This window comes from Schistocerca piceifrons, chromosome 1, assembly GCF_021461385.2.
Source record: "Schistocerca piceifrons isolate TAMUIC-IGC-003096 chromosome 1, iqSchPice1.1, whole genome shotgun sequence".
NCBI lineage: Eukaryota > Metazoa > Arthropoda > Insecta > Orthoptera > Acrididae > Schistocerca > Schistocerca piceifrons.
The window spans coordinates 204,726,572-204,748,213 of record NC_060138.1 but is presented as its reverse complement, the minus strand read 5'-3'; the positions used below and the strand labels follow the sequence as shown (position 1 = coordinate 204,748,213).

The 21,642-nt window shown below is 41.2% G+C and overlaps 1 protein-coding gene across 1 annotated transcript in view; it reads right to left on the bottom strand.

The window, feature by feature from the left end:
* The window catches only part of LOC124802633, a 221,811-nt gene that overhangs the window by 14,998 nt on the left and 185,171 nt on the right, over nucleotides 1-21,642 (bottom strand). Inside the window, exon 8 of the mRNA XM_047263557.1 lies at nucleotides 815-960. Within this exon, the coding sequence (XP_047119513.1) occupies nucleotides 815-960 (146 nt within the window). The remainder of the gene's footprint in view (nucleotides 1-814; nucleotides 961-21,642) is intronic.

Below are 21,642 nucleotides of genomic sequence, written 5' to 3'. Positions count from 1 at the left end.
ATCAAATGGAAGCACAATATAAAAAACCAAAAACCTCACAAAAAGGGTAGATTCAGAAAATGACACTAACACCAAGCAAAAACTCTGCTTAAGTCTGCTCTTTCGCAGTATCTCACTGTTATCAGTGTGTCTCTTTTTATTCTGCAACACATGAAATATATATTGTTACACAGTAGATTTATTCTTTACAATGCTGTTTTGTGCTAATTTTTGTTAACAATCAAAAAATATTTAACATTTTAATATTTATGTCTTTTTACTTCTTTAGTGGTCTTTTGGATACTTCTCATACAGAATCTCATCTGCAACACTAGTGCCTGTTTCCTTAAAACATCAGCAAAACCTAATCCAAAACAACATTTAAAAAACCCCTCTATGTAACAACTTATACTTCATGTGCTATAGTTTTTTTTGGTACACTTCACTGTCCTTGAGCTACGAAAAGCATGTCTAGTGGTTAAGGAACGCGAGGTGATGTCCCAAGACATCATTTGATATTTTTGTTCATGTTAACTACTAATTTATTACATCCTGTAGACATTGCCCCCCAAATAATGCCTTCCCAGTATTACATCATACTGTTTGAACATTGCTATGTAAAGTACTTCAGTTACGTACTCATAATTCACCGAGATGGTGCTGGCATAAGCAGTTCACACAGTCTACTGCCAGCATCCTACAACACCCAAACAATATCCAACCTTAGGGCATCAATGTCGACTTTACTGTTTGTCCACAAACATATTTATCCTTCTATAACAGCTACAGTACTTTCAAAATAGTACAAGATTTTTACAACGTGTAGGATATATACCTTGTTTGCAGTCATTTTCTGTGACTGATCCTCTTCTTCTGGTTCCACATCTTGCCGTTGCTCTAAAGTAATGGTCTGTGGTTTCAAAATACCTCGCAGTTGTGGCTGTCCACCGTTTATAGAAGGAACTCCCTGTCGTGTCTGATCTGCAATAAAAGAAATAAGTGTAATTTGTTCTTTGTTGTCTAGGTGGCAATTTGTCAATGAAACATTCAGTAACACTGCACAGATTATTGGGATTTATGCCAATACATATTCTAGTAAAGGTCTTCTGTAACTTTATGGACTTGTCTGCAAGCAATCTGTATAAGCCTTTCACTCTGTGGCAGAGTGTGCACTGTTTTAAAATGTCCTGACAGATTAAAACTGTATCCCAGACCAAAACATGAAACCTCAGTTATCCAGGCATAACTCAAAACCAGCTTCAATTTTGCAATAACTCTCTCCTACTTTCCAGATTTGACATAAAGTCTCCTGCAAACTTCATGAGACTAACATTCCTTGTTTCCTGTAGATACAATATGTTAATTCCATTCTCATAAAATATCTACAAAATTTTTAAATCACCACAATACTGCACAAGGCAGTTCGCTGAGCAAATTTAATAGCTGCAGACTTAATTAATGATACGCAAGCACAAGAGTGTCAGGCTACTCTTGGTAACTACTGTTTGTTCACTGAAACATGTTCTGTAATTCAGTGACTTTTAACTATATTCTGCCCCCTCCCCCTTTCCCACGCGAAAAATGTCTCTCTTCTACCATTTGAGCACATACATAACTAAACAACAATTGTCTGCATGCCACTATCGAAGTCAGAGGTTCCTTAACCCTCAATAATGTCAACACAGCTTCACAATCATTAGTAAGATAAAGGGTATCAAATTCTCTTACAGAGCTCGTATGCAATGAAACTCTTTCTGTTTCTACCAGCACTTCAAATGTTCTATGATTCTTGAGTGCCAACAATGTATAGCTGCCTACACATCCATTAACATTTTCTGAAACACTAGATGAATTCCTTAACTGTTTACACCATTGTTCTAGAAGGGTGTATGCACTCAAGCAAGGAGAGGTCCCCAGGGCCAGGATTGCCTTTTTTGAAACAAACTACATAAAGGTTTAGATTAGACTGTTAGTAACTCATGAAAAGAATTTCAGACTATCTTGTGATCTGCTAGAGACTTAAAGATAACACTAATTCCAAAATGTCACCATAGCCTAGTAGCTGAGATATTTGGCTGGTATGCTGAAGGTTGAAAGTTCAAAATCAATTGGGTGCATCTAGTTTTTTACACCTTTATCGACATAACTGCGATCATTGTTTTTATTCAATTAACTGGTTTTCGTTTCCAATCCTTTTCCACATCATTTCAACTGCCATATTAAATTTTTAGTTACTTGCATTTTATCTTCCACTTATACCCTTTTTTCATTTGGATTCTCTCTCCTTGAACAATTTTCTTTTAAATGTTTGTTTGAACATTACCATCCAAAACAAATGTACATCTTGTACAAAAAATAAATTTTTGACACCAGTGCACAGCCAATATAAATAGATTATTTTGTCTTTCATTTTTTGAATGATACATCAGTATCCTTAAACTTTTAAATATTATGACATTTAAATGAAAATGATTAAATTCACAGGATCTCTCTCTCTCTCTCTCTCTCTCTCTCTCTCTCTCTCTCTCTCTCTCTAGCCTCTTCCCCACTGCGTCACCCACGTGTGGTGTGTATGTGTTGTATGGTAAAACCGGGTATTGGGTCAAACAAGGTAACTTCAGATTTTATGAGTAATGCTGCCATCGGTCACGTAACTCCCACAAGGGAAGGACCTCAGAGATGGCCAACCAATTTAATTCATTTTTGATGGGCCACTTGTGCATGAAGAAAAAGTAAGGACTATAAGATATTTTGGCTCACTACCATATTTTGAGAAAACTGTACTTAAAATTCGTAACACTAAATCAATCTAAAATTAACTGGATCGATAGATAAATGCAAACAGAGCAATTTTCATCATCATCACATATGTTGTCCAAAACCGCATACTTCTAGAAGGCAACACAAAAAGGGACTTTTATGACTCTCATTTATACACGCATGAAGGTAAACATATGTGAGCAAAAGTGGCGCTAGCCAAGTGACCAACACACCTGGTTTACAAGCAGATGTTGTCCAAAACCGCATACTTCTATAAAGCAACACAAAAAGGGACTTTTATGACTCTTATTTATATACGCATGAAGGTAAACATGTGAGCAAAAGTGGCGCTAGCCAAGTGACCAACACACCTGGTTTACAAGCAGAGATGCCGTGTCCAGTTCCTAAATAGTGAAGAATAATCTTTTAAGCCTTGTTGTATGGAAACAGGTCCAAAAAGGACTGCTGTGAATTATTCATGAAGAACCCACAGCAGCTGATCACGGGACACTATGTTTATGCCTAGGCACAGACCAGAGTGTGTGCAAGTACAAAGACTCATGCATGTTACCCATTTGTCATTGATTGTGGGTAGTTAATTTTCCACCAGAAGAGAGTTGTTTTCTGTGGTTAGTCTGTTGCAAGCATCAGGGATACTTGCAGTGAACTGTTGTTGTATTCCTAGAATACAACACTTTTTGCAAAATAATACACTGATATTCATAAGTGAAGAATTGTATCATGAAGTTGAAAGTGCTGAAATGGAATATGTCGAAACTTGTTAGACTGTAATCATTTATCATAATTCAGGAACATTCAAGTCACAGTCAGGCCTTGCTTTAGCAGTTCTGGATGAGAATTATTAGCCTGAAATGAAATGGTCAAATTATGGAACAATTCCCTTTGCAGTTGAAGTAAAAGTGGTAACTTTGGCCAAGGAGCATCCAATTTGGAATCTGCAAGCTTTGCAAAAGAAAAGAGCAACAATGGTCCTTAAAAGGAAGAAGGATTTGGCATTGTGGGAAAAAGACATCATAAAAGCAGGGACAAGATACGACAAATACCAGTATGTACATAAAAGTACATTCAATCACTCTGTCGAATCTGTTTGCCGTTACAATGAGAATCGTCCAGCAGTGGTCTGCAAGTGCAGTGCTTCAATTTATGACTAACAAGGCTTTTGTATCTGCTGCATCTTTATCTTGAGCAAAGAAATTCAAATAAGATAAAAAATTTGTCAAAGGCACATCACAAAATATGTCTTGAACATGAAGGTGGTGTTGGTGGTGGTGGTGGTGGTGGTGGTGGTGGCGGTGGTGGTGGTGATGATGATGATGATGATGATTGGATTGTGGGGCGCTCAACTACGCGGTTATCAGTGCCCGTACAAATTCCTGACCTCAGCCCAATCTCGCCACTTTCATGATGATGAAATGATGAGGACAACACAAACACCCAGTCATCTCGAGGCAGGTGAAAATCCCTGACCCCGCTGGGAATTTGAACACGAAGGTAAAAAATACCAGAAATCCACTGAAACTGGCAGCACTTTTCAGGCCACAAATATCTTGATTATATGACCGACACCGACCAGCCAGTGTTTGACAATCAGACAAATGTCCGACACATGTTACTGCATAACGGAGAAAAATGAACACTTGTTGCAGTCAGAAGTATACATAAAACCACACATTCATACATGACACAATACTCCATTACCACGTCTGCCAAATTGTTGTCTGTGTTCTCTTGTGTTTAAAAGGACTAGTGATAAGTTTGATCCTCGAGTTATACAACAAGTCACTCATTTAACCAATTCTTTAAAAATGTTTACATTACCTGCTCCAAATCCGGGATATCGACTTATTCAATTTTCAGAACGTATCTCACGAACATTTTCAAGCCATGCAATGCTGATAACAGCTTTTGTCTCACATTAGATAAGTGGTGTGGACTTTTACTATTATGTATGATACTATGTTTACAGACGGCAAGGGTCAACCAACTTGCACAGTAAAAGTAATTCCACCAAACTGTACACCTATGTGCCAATGATGTGATGTTTATTTTTATCACCAAGTTAAAAACATTATTTCATGGCTTCTAAATTGCCATTGGCTTTCAGAAACCAAGTGGGAATTACACAACTGTATGCAATAACACCCCCCCCCCCATGAACCATGGACCTTGCCGTTGGTGGGGAGGCTTGCGTGCCACAGCGATACAGATAGTCGTACCGTAGGTGCAACCACAACGGAGGGGTATATGTTGAGAGGCCAGACAAACGTGTGGTTCCTGAAGAGGGGCAGCAGCCTTTTCAGTAGTTGCAAGGGCAACAGTCTGGATGATTGACTGATCTGGCCTTGTAACAATAACCAGAACGGCCTTGCTGTGCTGGTACTGCGAACGGCTGAAAGCAAGGGGAAACTACAGCCGTAATTTTTCCCGAGGGCATGCAGCTTTACTGTATGATTACATGATGATGACGTCCTCTTGGGTAAAATATTCCGGAGGTAAAATAGTCCCCCATTCGGATCTCCGGGCGGGGACTACTCAAGAGGATGTCGTTATCAGGAGAAAGAAAACTGGCGTTCTACGGATCGGAGCGTGGAATGTCAGATCCCTTAATCGGGCAGGTAGGTTAGAAAATTTAAAAAGGGAAATGGATAGGTTGAAGTTAGATATAGTGGGAATTAGTGAAGTTTGGTGGCAGGAGGAACAAGACTTCTGGTCAGGTGACTACAGGGTTATAAACACAAAATCAAATAGGGGTAATGCAGGAGTAGGTTTAATAATGAATAGGAAAATAGGAGTGCGGGTAAGCTACTACAAACAGCATAGTGAACGCATTATTGTGGCCAAGATAGGTACGAAGCCCACGCCTACTACAGTAGTACAAGTTTATATGCCAACTAGCTCTGCAGATGACGAAGAAATTGAAGAAATGTATGATGAAATAAAAGAAATTATTCAGATTGTGAAGGGAGACGAAAATTTAATAGTCATGGGTGACTGGAATTCGAGTGTAGGAAAAGGGAGAGAAGGAAACATAGTAGGTGAATATGGATTGGGGGACAGAAATGAAAGAGGAAGCCGCCTGGTCGAATTTTGCACAGAGCACAACATAATCATAACTAACACTTGGTTTAAGAATCATGAAAGAAGGTTGTATACATGGAAGAACCCTGGAGATACTAAAAGGTATCAGATAGATTATATAATGGTAAGACAGAGATTTAGGAACCAGGTTTTAAATTGTAAGACATTTCCAGGGGCAGATGTGGACTCTGACCACAATCTATTGGTTATGACCTGTAGATTAAAACTGAAGAAACTGCAAAAAGGTGGGAATTTAAGGAGATGGGACCTGGATAAACTAAAAGAACCAGAGGTTGTACAGAGATTCAGGGAGAGCATAAGGGAGCAATTGACAGGAATGGGGGAAATAAATACAGTAGAAGAAGAATGGGTAGCTTTGAGGGATGAAGTAGTGAAGGCAGCAGAGGATCAAGTAGGTAAAAAGACGAGGGCTAGTAGAAATCCTTGGGTAACAGAAGAAATATTGAATTTAATTGATGAAAGGAGAAAATATAAAAATGCAGTAAGTGAAACAGGCAAAAAGGAATACAAACGTCTCAAAAATGAGATCGACAGGAAGTGCAAAATGGCTAAGCAGGGATGGCTAGAGGATAAATGTAAGGATGTAGAGGCCTATCTCACTAGGGGTAAGATAGATACCGCCTACAGGAAAATTAAAGAGACCTTTGGAGATAAGAGAACGACTTGTATAAATATCAAGAGCTCAGATGGAAACCCAGTTCTAAGCAAAGAAGGGAAAGCAGAAAGGTGGAAGGAGTATATAGAGGGTCTATACAAGGGCGATGTACTTGAGGACAATATTATGGAAATGGAAGAGGATGTAGATGAAGATGAAATGGGAGATACGATACTGCGTGAAGAGTTTGACAGAGCACTGAAAGACCTGAGTCGAAACAAGGCCCCCGGAGTAGACAATATTCCATTGGAACTACTGACGGCCGTGGGAGAGCCAGTCCTGACAAAACTCTACCATCTGGTGAGCAAGATGTATGAAACAGGCGAAATACCCTCAGACTTCAAGAAGAATATAATAATTCCAATCCCAAAGAAAGCAGGTGTTGACAGATGTGAAAATTACCGAACTATCAGCTTAATAAGTCACAGCTGCAAAATACTAACACGAATTTTTTACAGACGAATGGAAAAACTAGTAGAAGCCAACCTCGGGGAAGATCAGTTTGGATTCCGTAGAAACACTGGAACACGTGAGGCAATACTGACCTTACGACTTATCTTAGAAGAAAGATTAAGGAAAGGCAAACCTACGTTTCTAGCATTTGTAGACTTAGAGAAAGCTTTTGACAATGTTGACTGGAATACTCTCTTTCAAATTCTAAAGGTGGCAGGGGTAAAATATAGGGAGCAAAAGGCTATTTACAATTTGTACAGAAACCAAATGGCAGTTATAAGAGTCGAGGGACATGAAAAGGAAGCAGTGGTTGGGAAGGGAGTAAGACAGGGTGGTAGCCTCTCCCCGATGTTGTTCAATCTGTATATTGAGCAAGCAGTAAAGGAAACAAAAGAAAAATTCGGAGTAGGTATTAAAATTCATGGAGAAGAAATAAAAACTTTGAGGTTCGCCAATGACATTGTAATTCTGTCAGAGACAGCAAAGGACTTGGAAGAGCAGTTGAATGGAATGGACAGTGTCTTGAAAGGAGGGTATAAGATGAACATCAACAAAAGCAAAACAAGGATAATGGAATGTAGTCTAATTACGTCAGGTGATGCTGAGAGAATTAGATTAGGAAATGAGGCACTTAAAGTAGTAAAGGAGTTTTGCTATTTGGGGAGCAAAATAACTGATGATGGTCGAAGTAGAGAGGATATAAAATGCAGGCTGGCAATGGCAAGGAAAGCGTTTCTGAAGAAGAGAAATTTGTTAACATCCAGTATTGATTTAAGTGTCAGGAAGTCATTTCTGAAAGTATTCGTATGGAGTGTAGCCATGTATGGAAGTGAAACATGGACAATAAATAGTTTGGACAAGAAGAGAATAGAAGCTTTCGAAATGTGGTGCTACAGAAGAATGCTGAAGATTAGATGGGTAGATCACATAACTAATGAGGAAGTATTGAATAGGATTGGGGAGAAGAGAAGTTTGTGGCACAACTTGACCAGAAGAAGGGATCGGTTGGTAGGACATGTTCTGAGGCATCAAGGGATCACCAATTTAGTATTGGAGGGCAGCGTGGAGGGTAAAAATCGTAGAGGGAGACCAAGAGATGAATACACTAAGCAGATTCAGAAGGATGTAGGTTGCAGTAGGTACTGGGAGATGAAAAAGCTTACACAGGATAGAGTAGCATGGAGGGCTGCATCAAACCAGTCTCAGGACTGAAGACCACAACAACAACAACATGCAACAACAGTCCATAGCATTAGGTATTCATGATCAACTTTCAACAATGGTTTTTCGGGCGATGTTATCATATGCATGGTATGTATCAGAATTAAATCCTGACAAAGAAGTATTTTTGAATATTAACCAAGTCTGTTTTCCACAGAATACTGGGAAGAAATGTCATAGTTGCTCAGAAATTTTATTCATTTGATGTGCCTGGTGCAAGGAATATATTTGCTTCTAATGTTTGTATGATAAATGCCATCCATCTAGTTGTTTGAAGAACTGTGAGGATATGTAACAGTGTGCATAAAGCGTTTGCAGAATGATTAGGATAGAAATTGTAATTATTCAGTAATCAAAGTGGTTAATATTATTTATTGTTATATTCCATATTGATGTATATTTACTTTATGAACCCTCTAATTCCAACCAATTCTGAAATGAAGAAAGTCACTTATGGTGGGGAAAAAAGACAAGGAAGAATAGCAGTATACATGTAAGAATCAAACATGGAATCTCTACTCATGAACCTAGTGTCTTGGTCGCTCGGCTATTGCCACTTTCACTGAAGTGTGTTTTTGATGATGAAAAATGCTGTTTACAATTCCCTTTGATACTGTTATTTTTGAGTCAATTTAGTGTCATGAACTTTAAGGGCAGTTCTCTCAAAACTTGGGGGGTTCATTCATTCACTAGTGCTCTGCCAAAAGGCAGGTTTTCACATGGTAGCTCTCCAGGCTGTCTGATCTTCTGCCATCCTCTTCAGGTCCATGTAGTTTCCTCTTCCCTTTATGTCGTTTATTATCTTGTATCTCCTCCTTCCTCTCAGTCTTCTCCCACAAACCAGTCCTTCCAAAGCAACTGCTAGCAAGCACTCCCTTCTCAATTAATGTCCCAACCAGTTCTTTTTCCTTTCTCTTATAACCTCCAGCAGACATCATCTCTCACCAACCCTTTCCAATACTCTTTCATTATTCACTCTATCCACCCAGCTTATTCTCTCCACTCTCCTCCACATCCACATCTCAAATGCTTCTAATCTTTTTTCATCCTCATCTCAGCAGCCATGTTTCTGCCCCATACGGTGCCATACTCCAGACAAAACATTTGCCAAGCCTTTTCCTTAGACCTATATCAAGTTTGCCACATAACACTCTCCTCCTTCACTATGGCAATTTGAGTTTTCGCCTCCTGGTGACATCTCAAGTCTTCAGTTATTGTGCTTCCTAGACATTTAAATGCACTTACTTGGCTAATGGTAGATTGTCCTACTTTAATATTGGACGGTCTGCATCTTGTACCGATGACCATACTCTTTGTTTTTGCTGAGTTTATTTGCATCCCATATTCCACCCAAGCTTCATTCAGATCTTTCAGCATTTTATTCATTGTCTGCTTACTTTCTGCCACTAATACCATGTCATCAGCAAATCTCAATTCCTCTTTTCCCGTCTAAGGCTTTCACAATAATCTCTTCAAGGTACGCTTTAAACAACAGTGGGGAAAGGCAACATCCTTGTCTAATACCTCATCCAATGCTGCTTCCTTCTGACATTTCATTTCCAATACTTATCTTTACTTTCTGGTGTAAATATAGATTCTGTATTAGTTGTCTCTCTTTCCGATCTACTCCTTCCCTCTTCAAAATATCCATCAGCTTGTTCCACTGAACTCTGTCGAAAGCCTTTTCTAAATCTATAAAAACAACAAAGATTTCTCTATCTTTTTCCATATGTATTTCCCCTATAGTTCTTAACAGGCCAATAGCATCTCTTGTTCCTTTTCCTCTTCTAAATCTGAACTGCTCCTTTGCAATCCCTCTATCTAGCTTGCCTTATAGCATTCTATTCAACACTCTCAGCAATAATTTTGCTGTGTGTGAAATTAGACTGATGGTCATATGCTCTTCACATTTGTTAGTGTTTCTCTTTTTCTCTACTGGTATCATAACTGTTGTAAGGAAGTCCTCAGGCCATTCCCCTTCGTCATGTATCTCATTACAGAGGTAGACTATTTCTCTCCTTGCCTTGTTTCCCAGGCTCTTCAACAGTTCTGCTGACAAATCATCAGTTTCACATGCATTCCTATTCTTCATCTCCTCTATCGCCTTTTCTACTTCTGCTTCCAAGATGGTGAATCCCTTTCCATCTTCTGGCACATATTGCTCCTCTTCAACCTTAATTTCACTTTGTATTTCATCCCACTTATACAGACATCTGTTCAAAACCTCCTGTGGTTCTTCCGCTAGAGTACCATCCGCTCTTTCTATTTCCACGTTATTCCTCTTTCTTTTACGTTCAAAAACTATCTCACCAACCAGTCTATACATCATTTCATACTTTCCCTCTTTCTCCATTTTCTCTATTTAATTGCATTTCTGTTTCATCCATTTTTCCTTTGCTTCTTCAGTTTCTTTTCTTAATTCATTATTCAGTTTCCTGTACCTCTTTTTCCCTTCTCGAGTTTCTATATTTTTCCACTTTCTCCATTGTTCCATCTTTTTCAATATGTTTTCTGTTATCCATTATTTCCTGGTCCTTTGGGATACTCTAATTCCCAGTACTTCTTTGGCAGAGTCCATGAGTCCTTCCCTCATTTTTATCCAATTGTCATTAACACTTTCATCAACACTACCTCTTTCCCATTTTTCCATAAATCTGTTTTCCAAATCTGATGCCTTTACTACCCCTTTGAGTCTTTCTTTTGCTTTACTTCTCTAGACCATTTTCAACTTCACTTGGGGGGATAGTGAGTCAAAATATCTTACAATCCTTACCTTTGCTCATACATAAGTGACCTGTCAAAAATGAAGTGAATTGGCAGGCTGTGTCTGAGGTTCTTCCCTTGTCAGAACTACTAGCAATCATCATTCTGGGACTCATAAATAACCATCTTAGGAGCTGCATCTTGCGTTCCCTTCAAGACATTTTTAAAGATTTTGCTGAAATTTTCTTTGCTGTAACATAGTTATGTAACTATTTTGATTAAGTATGTTTTTCAGGGTATTTCAATGTTCATATGATGCACATGATATGACTGCTAACTTTCCAATGGCATGTTTTGTTCAATCTTGCACTGTGGGGCAAAGTTTTGATGTACTGGGTGGGGCAAAACAGTGTTGGAAAAAGCTTGTAACGACACCTCCGGAGGTTAACTTGGTAGAAAGTGCAAAGAAATCACAAATAGGAGAAATAGAAAAGCAGTAATACTGACCTTTGCATATAAACATGATTTGGAAGTTGAAGAACAAGTCAGGGAAGATAAAGAGGGAAAGCAAAACTGAAAATGAAAACTTTTTATGTGTAGAGGTAGAGACATAGACACAGAGAGAGAGAGAGAGAGAGAGAGAGAGAGAGAGAGAGAGAGAGAATTCTTCATCTTCATCAGGCAAAGAAGACCAAACGAAGCATCATATTTTGCAATGGCCATTCCAGCTTGAGATGCTCGAGTTTGCGCTCATGTGTGCATGAGGTGTGCCTGCTTGTGTGTATGTGTGTGTGTGTGTGTGTGTGTGTGTGTGTGTGTGTGTGTGTGTTTGTGCTGCTTTATTGACAAAGGCTATGGCCGAAAGCTACATGTAAGTGTCTTTTAATAGTACCTACCTGCAATTTGATGTGTCTACTTACCAGTGTATGCTTCATTAACAATGTTCCAGTGCTGAGGAAGAAGACAATTACTTTCTGGGTGATTTCTATTCTTAATAAAGGGTGTTTTTGATTTTTTATTAAGAACAATTATTGAGAGAATCTTGCCTATATAAATGAAATATTTAAAATTGTTGAAGTTCTTTGTTTGGAAAAAAAAAATAAAAATTATTGTATCCCTTGGTAGTATATTTAAGGATTTATATATGTTTTCAAATACTAACAAAGAGATAGAGGGGCTGGCCAGTACTTACCTCAGCTCAGTACAGCCGATAGATACACATAAAACAGAACTGAAAATTTACATTCCTAGCTTTCGGAACTTTGTTCCTTCATCAGGGAGGAGAGAGGGGAAAAAAGGGAAGAAGGGAAAGTGGATTCAGTTACTCACAACCCAGGTTATGAAGCAACAGGGAAAGGTAAACAGGGAGGGTAGCAAGGATGGAGGCATGGTTGTCAGAGGGAAGCCAAAGATATTCTACTGTAAGTACTGTGCCAGCTTCAAACCAAAGAGGATGCATACAGAAGTAAAGAGGTATATAGTATAAAGATAAACACAACTATGTAGGATGAAAAGATGCGTGAATGGCTAAAGAGGAAAGGGAAAGAGGAGAAGACTGAAGAGTAAATGGGAGTGAGGTTGTTTAACGTAGGTTCAGTCCAGGGGGATGGCGGGATGAAAGGATGTGTTGGAGTGCAAGTTCCCATCTCCGCAGTTCAGAGGGACTGGTGTTGGGTGGGAGAAGCCAAATGGCACATACGGTGTAGCAGGTGCCTAGGTCCCTAGAATTATGCTAGAGGGCATGCTCCGCTACTGGGTATTGGGCATCTCCTAGGCGGACAGTTCGTCTGTGTCCGTTCATGCGATCAGCCAGTTTGGTTGTTGTCATGCCGATGTAAAAGGCTGTGCAGTGCAGGCATGTCAGTTGATAAATGACATGTGTAGTTTCACACGTAGCCCTGCCTTGAATTGTGTATGTTTTACCAGTAGCGGGGCTGGAGTAGGTGGTTGTGGGGGGATGCATGGGGCAGGTTTTGCAGCGGGGTCGGTTACAGGGGTAGGAACCGCTGGGTAGAGAAGGTAGTCTGGGAATATTGTAGGGTTTAACAAGGATGTTACGGAGGTTAGGGGGGCGACGAAAGGCAACTCTGGGTGGTGTGGGGAAAATTTTGTCAAGGGATGATCTCATTTCAGGGGTTGACTTGAGAAAGTCATATCCCTGGCGGAGTAATTTGTTGATGTTTTCGAGGCCAGGATAATATTGGGTGACAAGGGGGAGGCTTCTGTGTGGTCTGGGGGTAGGAACATTGTTGTTGGACGGGGAGGAATGTATTGCTCGGGAAATCTGTTTGTGGACAAGGTCTGCAGGATAGTTGCGGGAGAGGAAAGCACTGGTCAGGTTATTGGTGTAGTTGTTGAGGGATTCGTCACTGGAGCAGATACGTTTGCCACGAATACCTAGGCTGTAGGGAAGGGAGCGTTTGATGTGGAATGGATGGCAGCTATCAAAGTGAAGGTACTGTTGTTTGTTTGTGGGTTTGATATGGACAGAGGTGTGGATGTGAGCTTCAACAAGATGAAGGTCAACATCCAGGAAGGTGGCTTGGGTTTTGGAGAAGGACCAGGTGAAATTCAGATTCGAAAAGGAGTTGAGGTTATGGAGGAAATTAAGGAGTGTTTCTTCACCATGAGTCCAGACCACAAAGATGTCATCTATAAACCTATACCAGGCCAGGGGAAGCAGCTGTAGGGTCTTCAGGAAAGCCTCCTCCATGCGGCCCATGAAGAGGTTGGCATAGGAGGGAGCCATCCTGGTTCCCATGGCCGTTCCCCTGATTTGTTTGTAGGTCTGGCCTTCAAAAGTGAAGTAATTATGGGTGAGGATGAAGTTGGTAAGTGTGATAAGGAACGAGGTTTTTGGAAGATCTTCGGGTGGGCGTTGGGAGAGGTAGTGCTCAAGGGCAGAGAGACCATGGGTATGTGGGGTGTTTGTGTAAAGGGATGTAGCATCTATGGTGACAAGAAAGGTTTCAGGTGGGAGAGGAGTGGGAATGGATTTGAGGCGTTCTAGGAAGTGGTTTGTGTCTTTGATGTAGGATGGGAGTCTGCGGGTGATAGGTTGTAGGTGTTGGTCTACCAGAGCTGAGATACGTTCTGTTGGGGATTTGAAGCCTGCTACAATGGGACGGCCAGGATGGTTCTCTTTGTGGATTTTGGGTAATAGGTAGAAGGTAGGGGTACGTGGCTCAGGTGGAGTGAGTAAGTCTATGGAAGCCGTTGTGAGGCCTTGTGAGGGACCTTGGATTTTTAGGATTTTTTGCAGCTCAGTCTGGATGGAGGGAATGGGATCCTGGGTAACAGCTTTGTAGGTTGAGGTGTCAGAGAGTTGACGTAGTCCTTCTGCCACATACTCCACACGGTCAAGTACGACAGTTGTGGAGCCTTTATCCGCCGGGAGGATGACAATAGAGCGGTCTATTTTCAGCTCCTTAATGGCACGGGATTCAGCTGGGGTGATGTTGGGGGTTGTCGGGATGTTCTTCAAGAAGGACTGGGAGGCAACACTGGATGTGAGGAATTCCTGAAATGTCTGCAAGGGATGGTTTTGGGGGAGGGGAGGAGGATCCCTTTGAGACGGCAGTCGGAACTGTTCTAGACAGGGTTCAACACTGGGTCTAGTACTTGGGGGCTGTGTTTGGGTAGTGAAGTGATATTTCCAGTTGAGGTTCCGGGTGAATGAGAGGAGATCTTTAACCAGGGCAGTGTGGTTGAATTTAGGTGTGGGGCTAAAGGTTAAGCCTTTTGATAGAACAGATGTCTCTGGAGGAGAGAGGGATCTGGATGAGAGGTTTAGGACTGAATTGGGACTGGTGATATGTGGCATTTGACTGTGGTTATAGTTGCGATTTGGTCTGTGTGGGGTATGTGCTGGGATGGGGAGATTGAGTAGGGTGGCTAGGCTAGGTTTGTTGGCTATGAGGGGGGGGATATGACTTTCTCAAGCCAACCCCTGAAATGAGATCATCCCTTGACAAAATTCTCCCCACACCACCCAGAGTTGCCTTTCGTCGCCCCCCTAACCTCCGTAACATCCTTGTTAAACCCTACAATATTCCCAGACTACCTTCTCTACCCTGCGGTTCCTACCCCTGTAACCGACCCCGCTGCAAAACCTGCCCCATGCATCCCCCCACAACCACCTACTCCAGCCCCGCTACTGGTAAAACATACACAATTCAAGGCAGGGCTACGTGTGAAACTACACATGTCATTTATCAACTGACATGCCTGCACTGCACAGCCTTTTACATCGGCATGACAACAGCCAAACTGGCTGAGCGCATGAACGGACACAGACGAACTGTCCGCCTAGGAGATGCCCAATACCCAGTAGCGGAGCATGCCCTCCAGCATAATTCTAGGGACCTAGGCACCTGCTACACCGTATGTGCCATTTGGCTTCTCCCACCCAACACCAGTCCCTCTGAACTGCGGAGATGGGAACTTGCACTCCAACACATCCTTTCATCCCGCCATCCCCCTGGACTGAACCTACGTTAAACAACCTCACTCCCATTCACTCTTCAGTCTTCTCCTCTTTCCCTTTCCTCTTTAGCCATTCACGCATCTTTTCATCCTACATAGTTGTGTTTATCTTTATACTATATACTTCTTTACTTCTGTATGCATCCTCTTTGGTTTGAAGCTGGCACAGTACTTACAGTAGAATATCTTCGGCTTCCCTCTGACAACCATGCCTCCATCCTTGCTACCCTCCCTGTTTACCTTTCCCTGTTGCTTCATAACCTGGGTTGTGAGTAACTGAATCCACTTTCCCTTCTTCCCTTTTTTCCCCTCTCTCCTCCCTGATGAAGGAACAAAGTTCCGAAAGCTAGGAATGTAAATTTTCAGTTCTGTTTTATGTGTATCTATCGGCTGTACTGAGCTGAGGTAAGTACTGGCCAGCCCCTCTATCTCTTTGTTAGTATTTGTTTCACATCTTATATGAGATTTTCCATTAATCATTTATATATGTTTTCATATTTTTTTGCAGCAGAATAAACACTTTTTTCTCATTTTCAAGTTTTTCATTCATTCAAATGGGTACCCTGTTTTACCAAATGGTGGGGCAAAATTGATTTTTTGTACCTAACTACATTTAGAACTGTTTTTTGCTGCAATGGTTTATTTTAAGCTGAAACTGGACTACTATCTCATTGAAAGGACAGGTAGGGCAAATGAAAGTGTCCCAGAAGAGTGGATATGACTGGATGTGAATGTATGCATACACCCACACCCCGTGACATCCACACTGTGTATGCCCTTGATTCACTCCAGTTCATAGCGTGGTGCAGGCTGTGTCAGAGTAAGTGGAGCAGTGAAAGGGGATGACGATACTCACAGTGGAGAACCGGGTGTTTGTTATGGAAAGTTAACTGACAAAAAAGTCGTGAAAACAATGGGGTCAGTTGTTTGCCGAGAGGTTTACCAGTGTCAAAATGCCAGCGAAGATGCTATGCAATGCTTAGTCCATAAATGATTTCAGACAAGATCTATTTTGACCAAGTCAAAACATATTCTGAAACATGCCCGCACAATTAAATGCTTCAGTCCTACCAAATCAACTCGATAACTGTCAGACGAGATCAGCATACCTTGTTGGTCATGCAGATGAATACTCCACCTGGACCTACACAGGCATCCCTAATGAGTGTCTGTTGTTCAGGCATTAAAGCCAGCAGATGCTCCTCAGCACATCCAGTTTTTTGAGCAGCTGTTCACTGAGATAACAATGAATGGCTTGAACATGGATTGTTCTTTATGTCTGATGAAGCCTGGTTTCATTTGATTGGTTATATTAACTCACAGAATCAGGTTCTGGGCAGCAGAGAATCTGCATAACTTCCACGAAACACCATTGCATGATCAGTAGGTTTGGGTTTTTTGTGCAATGTCTGCATGCTGCATTATTGGTCCCGTCTTCTTTCATCAGACACTGACTTCAGCGTGTTACACTGTCAACATTTTGAAGCCATTTGTGACAGCATTAAAGGAAGACGAAAAGACCTACAGTTGCTTTCAACAGGATGGAGCAAGTGCCCATACAACTGTCCCATGTTTGGAGCACATTTTCACATCTGACAAAGTTGTTAGCAGAGGTCATTCTGGTCGCAGTCCTAGCTGGCCACCCAGGTCACCTGATCTGTTAGTGTGCAATTACTTTGTGTGGGGAGCCCTCATGTCTTAGGGGTATTGCAACAACCCTCATAGTCTTCTAGAACTGCAGCAGGAAATTTTGGATGAGACTGCAGCAATTCCAGCAGTACAGCTTTAACCCACCTTCAGCAACTTGCTGACCAGGGCTCAAAAGTGCCAAGAGATGAATGACGGTCACTTTCCACATCGGCTATAGTCAGATTAGTACTGTATTTCCTTTCCTCTGCTGTGTTTCTTTGTACCCTGGAACTCTGTTCTCACAGCTACTTTTATTTGCCCCAGCATGTATAAAAGATCTGAATAGCCTTAATTTGCAAACTTGTTGATCACTGAAAATAATCCATATGAATTAGAAGTTATGATACCCCATTTTTATCCTATTTTTCCCTACTAGCCTTTTCATGCGGTTTTGCCCAGATATGTGCTCAGTACAGATATTGTGCTGATGTTCTTGTACCCCCACTCTTGATTGATTTCCTCCTGCCCTCTTCTCTGACCATTTCCTACTTCCCCCATCTCTCTGTCAATATTCTCCTTAACCTCTGCCCATCTCCTCCTCATTCCCTATCCATCTATCTCTTCTCCCTCCCTCCCCCCCCCCCCCCACTCCCGTCTCTCTTCTTACCTATTCCTCTCCACCTCTGAGCATCTCCTCCTGCCCTCCATCTCTGCCCCATCTCTGTCCATCTCCCCCTCCCCCCTCTCTTGGTCCATCTCCTCTTTCCTCACCTCTCCGTCCATTTACACTTCCTCGCCCATCTCCTCTGGCCCCAATCTCTCTCTTCATTTACACCTGCTCCACTCTCCCTATCCATCATCTCCTGGCCCTCTCTCCCCACACCACCTCCTCCACACCTAACCCTATTCATCTCCTCCTCTCCACTCTCCCCATTAACCTCCTCCTCCTCCTCCTCCTCTCCCCACCCTCCCTCCTGCCCCCTTCTCTCTGTGACTCACTTCCTTCTCCTCTCCTTTTGTCCATCCACTCCCATCCAACCCCTCTCTTTGACCATCCCCTCTTGAACCCTTCACTTTTCCCTGTCCACCTCATCCACCCCCCCCCCCCCTCTCTCACCATTCATCTCCCCCCACCCCATCTCTCTACTTATCCTTCTCATCTACACATGTAGCCCACGCAAAATAGGTCGATAAAGCAGTTGATACTACTCCCATATAACATGTCTGTTGTGTAGGGCAGCCTGTGGTATGGCACTAAGGCACGCCAGTACTCTTCTCACACCATCCATCCATCATGAAGGTAAATCTATTTGCCAAAGACTATATATATATTATTCACATTTAACCCTATCTCTGCTCCTATTGAACCTAGGAAGTTATAAACTTCACAGTACTGCTACTCGGAGGACATCTTGAACATACATACATGTATGCACGCGCGCACACACACACACACACACACACACACACACACACACACACACACACACACACACACACACACTCACTGCAAACAGGGTGAACATAATTAAAGATCCAGTTTCAAAACGCTGTAGAAAAAGAAACACTGTTCAGAATGACATCAAATTTAAAAAGTATATTATTGATGCAGGGGGAAACATCAAGGAGCAAAAAAAAAAAAAAATTAATGAAAATTTTACTAATAAATGGAGCTGTAAATGTCTTAATGTAAATGGGGTTGGCTACAAATGATAGATGAAGTGCAGTATGACGGCTATGATTTCAGTTGCACGTTACACCATCTGTACTGTTTAATATGCATGACTGCAAAAGTCTGCCAGTCAACAGTTGTGCCACTGTTAGTAAAGAAAGCACATCTACCAAGGCAGGATTATACCACACAGGATGGGAACAATTGGTATGACATTTGTTTCTAACTGTTGTGATACTGACACAAGAAATGTTCAATATGCTGTCCACTGTTTTGTGCCACAAGCTGAAATTGAGAAACAAATTTTCACAACATATGGGAGCATCTTGCAGGTTACATTCAGAATACATTGCACAATGTGAGCCTCCAATTCAGCTATATTTGTAACTGGAGCACTGAACACAACATCTTCGGATAACCCCACAGTCAGATGTCACACGGATTAAGATCAGATGATCTGGACAGCCGGGCTGTAGGGAAATGACAGCTGATAATTCTGACCCTTCCGAAATGCCTCTGCAGCAGCTGCTTCAATAGCTGTGAAATGTGTGCCTAAAACTGATCCTACCCATGTTGAAGGGTTGGAATAATGATGGTGCACAGAGGACACTCGTAGCACTCACCAGTAATGGTACAGTTAACAGAATCTGCAGGACTCAGGATAGAGAATGTTCCATGGTCATTCAATGTTCACTTCCATGTGAGCCAGAAACTCCACAGCAACTGTTTGCTCTGCTAGCATGTCAGCAGGAAGCAGCTCCTATACATGGGTGATCTTGTATAGAGAGCAATACAGGATGTTTCATAGGATTTTATGCACTATGCTCACATGCATGTTCAACTTTCGGGCAATTCAATTCACTGAGCACTGCATGTTTGCACATCACCACTCAACCCCTTCTGCTATGCTGGGGCCACATCTTTGACAGAAGTCAGATCAACTGCTTTTCTCCCTCTCCTACACTGCACTTCAAAAGAACGCGCTTTTTCCAATTTTGTAACCATTTTCTCCAGACTCTTACCAGACATCGGACCAACACCTCTTTTCACACTCTGTAATGTCCAGAGCCTCTGCAGGGCTACTTCATGGTTACACTCATGTTGGATGTCTTAGAGACAAACTGAGGAACAGCCATGTGCCACGCATCTGTTGGTGTGCATATTCTGCCACTTGCAATGCAGCTATGGGTCATTTTCTTTTGCTCTGTGTTGTTTCACCCTGTGACAATAATATGCTGTTCAAATTTGACAACAATCTGAGCAGTGGTCCTCTTTCTACAGCGTTCTGAAGCTGGCACATTAATTATGGACACCCTGTATAGGGCTCTCGACAGAACTTGAACCAACAATCTTCAGCATAAAAGCCAAATAAGTTAACCATTAGGCTATGGAACCTTTTTGATGTTAGTACTATATTAAAAGCTCTAGTGCATCACAAGATATTCTTAAATTCTTTGTTTTTGATTATTCACAAATGAGGATCCACCACAATGAATGGCTGTAGGGTGTGACACCTGAGCCTCCAACTTACACCACTGTACAGGTGGTTTGAAAAAGTCAGTCCTATCCCTGAGTACATCCTCTTGTCAGTATTTGCAGTTTCTGGCCTCATGCTGTATCCTGCAGAAATACTCTATGAGAATTAAGTTTCACTCTGATGTTAAAGCTCTAATTTGTTTTAATTTCAATAATAAGTTCATTAAATTAGTCTCTGTAAAAACCATTTAGTAGCCTATTCTACCTGGTCTGTCACACTTTTGCTGCTTAAACGGACACAATGGACTTTTGCCTCAGGTCTCCGCACAATATCTAAACTATAATTTTGTCATCGCACCAGTTTTCTTAATTAATCCTGCCACCAATTCCTCAACATAATGAACAGTTTAGTCATCTCAAAGTGTAGTTCCAAGTGGTCATAAAAATCTCACTTGATCATTTTTTTCTCAAAATTCTCATGGTACACACAATCATCTCATCATTGTCATGCAGTGAATGTCACTGTGGGCTTGCTTCTTGGAGGGTCCACCATCTAAAACTACATAACTGTGTTTTCATTGTGCACAATAGTTCCAACTTTGAGGACAATAACATTAGGGTATTATGTTACTGAAGACTCTCAATTAACTGTTTACAACCATGGAACTAAAAAGGTTTTTCAGAACTTGCTGATGATGCATTTGAATTTTACAACCAATAAGGGTTTGTGTATATACTATCTTATCACTGACTAATTAAGAGAGGTTGTCATACAGTTTTAATTATCACCTAAAAAAAAAAATAAAAAAAAAAAGAAGCTGGTGGTTGTGTAATAAGTTTATTTGTTTGCAGATATGTGTCTGCAGTCCTGATCCATAGATGACTTCTTTAGCTCCACAGATGACTTATTTAGCTGCCTAATAACCACAGATAAGAGTTGGCTGTATCAGAATAACCCTGATATAAAGTAGCAATAACCAAGGAGTAGAAACATGGGGGATACACCATTCATGGTACACACAATCATCTCATCATTGTCATGCAGTGAATGTCACTGTGGGCTTGCTTCTTGGAGGGTCCACCATCTAAAACTACATAACTGTGTTTTCATTGTGCACAATAGTTCCAACTTTGAGGACAATAACATTAGGGTATTATGTTACTGAAGACTCTCAATTAACTGTTTACAACCATGGAACTAAAAAGGTTTTTCAGAACTTGCTGATGATGCATTTGAATTTTACAACCAATAAGGGTTTGTGTATATACTATCTTATCACTGACTAATTAAGAGAGGTTGTCATACAGTTTTAATTATCACCTAAAAAAAAAAATAAAAAAAAAAGAAGCTGGTGGTTGTGTAATAAGTTTATTTGTTTGCAGATATGTGTCTGCAGTCCTGATCCATAGATGACTTCTTTAGCTCCACAGATGACTTATTTAGCTGCCTAATAACCACAGATAAGAGTTGGCTGTATCAGAATAACCC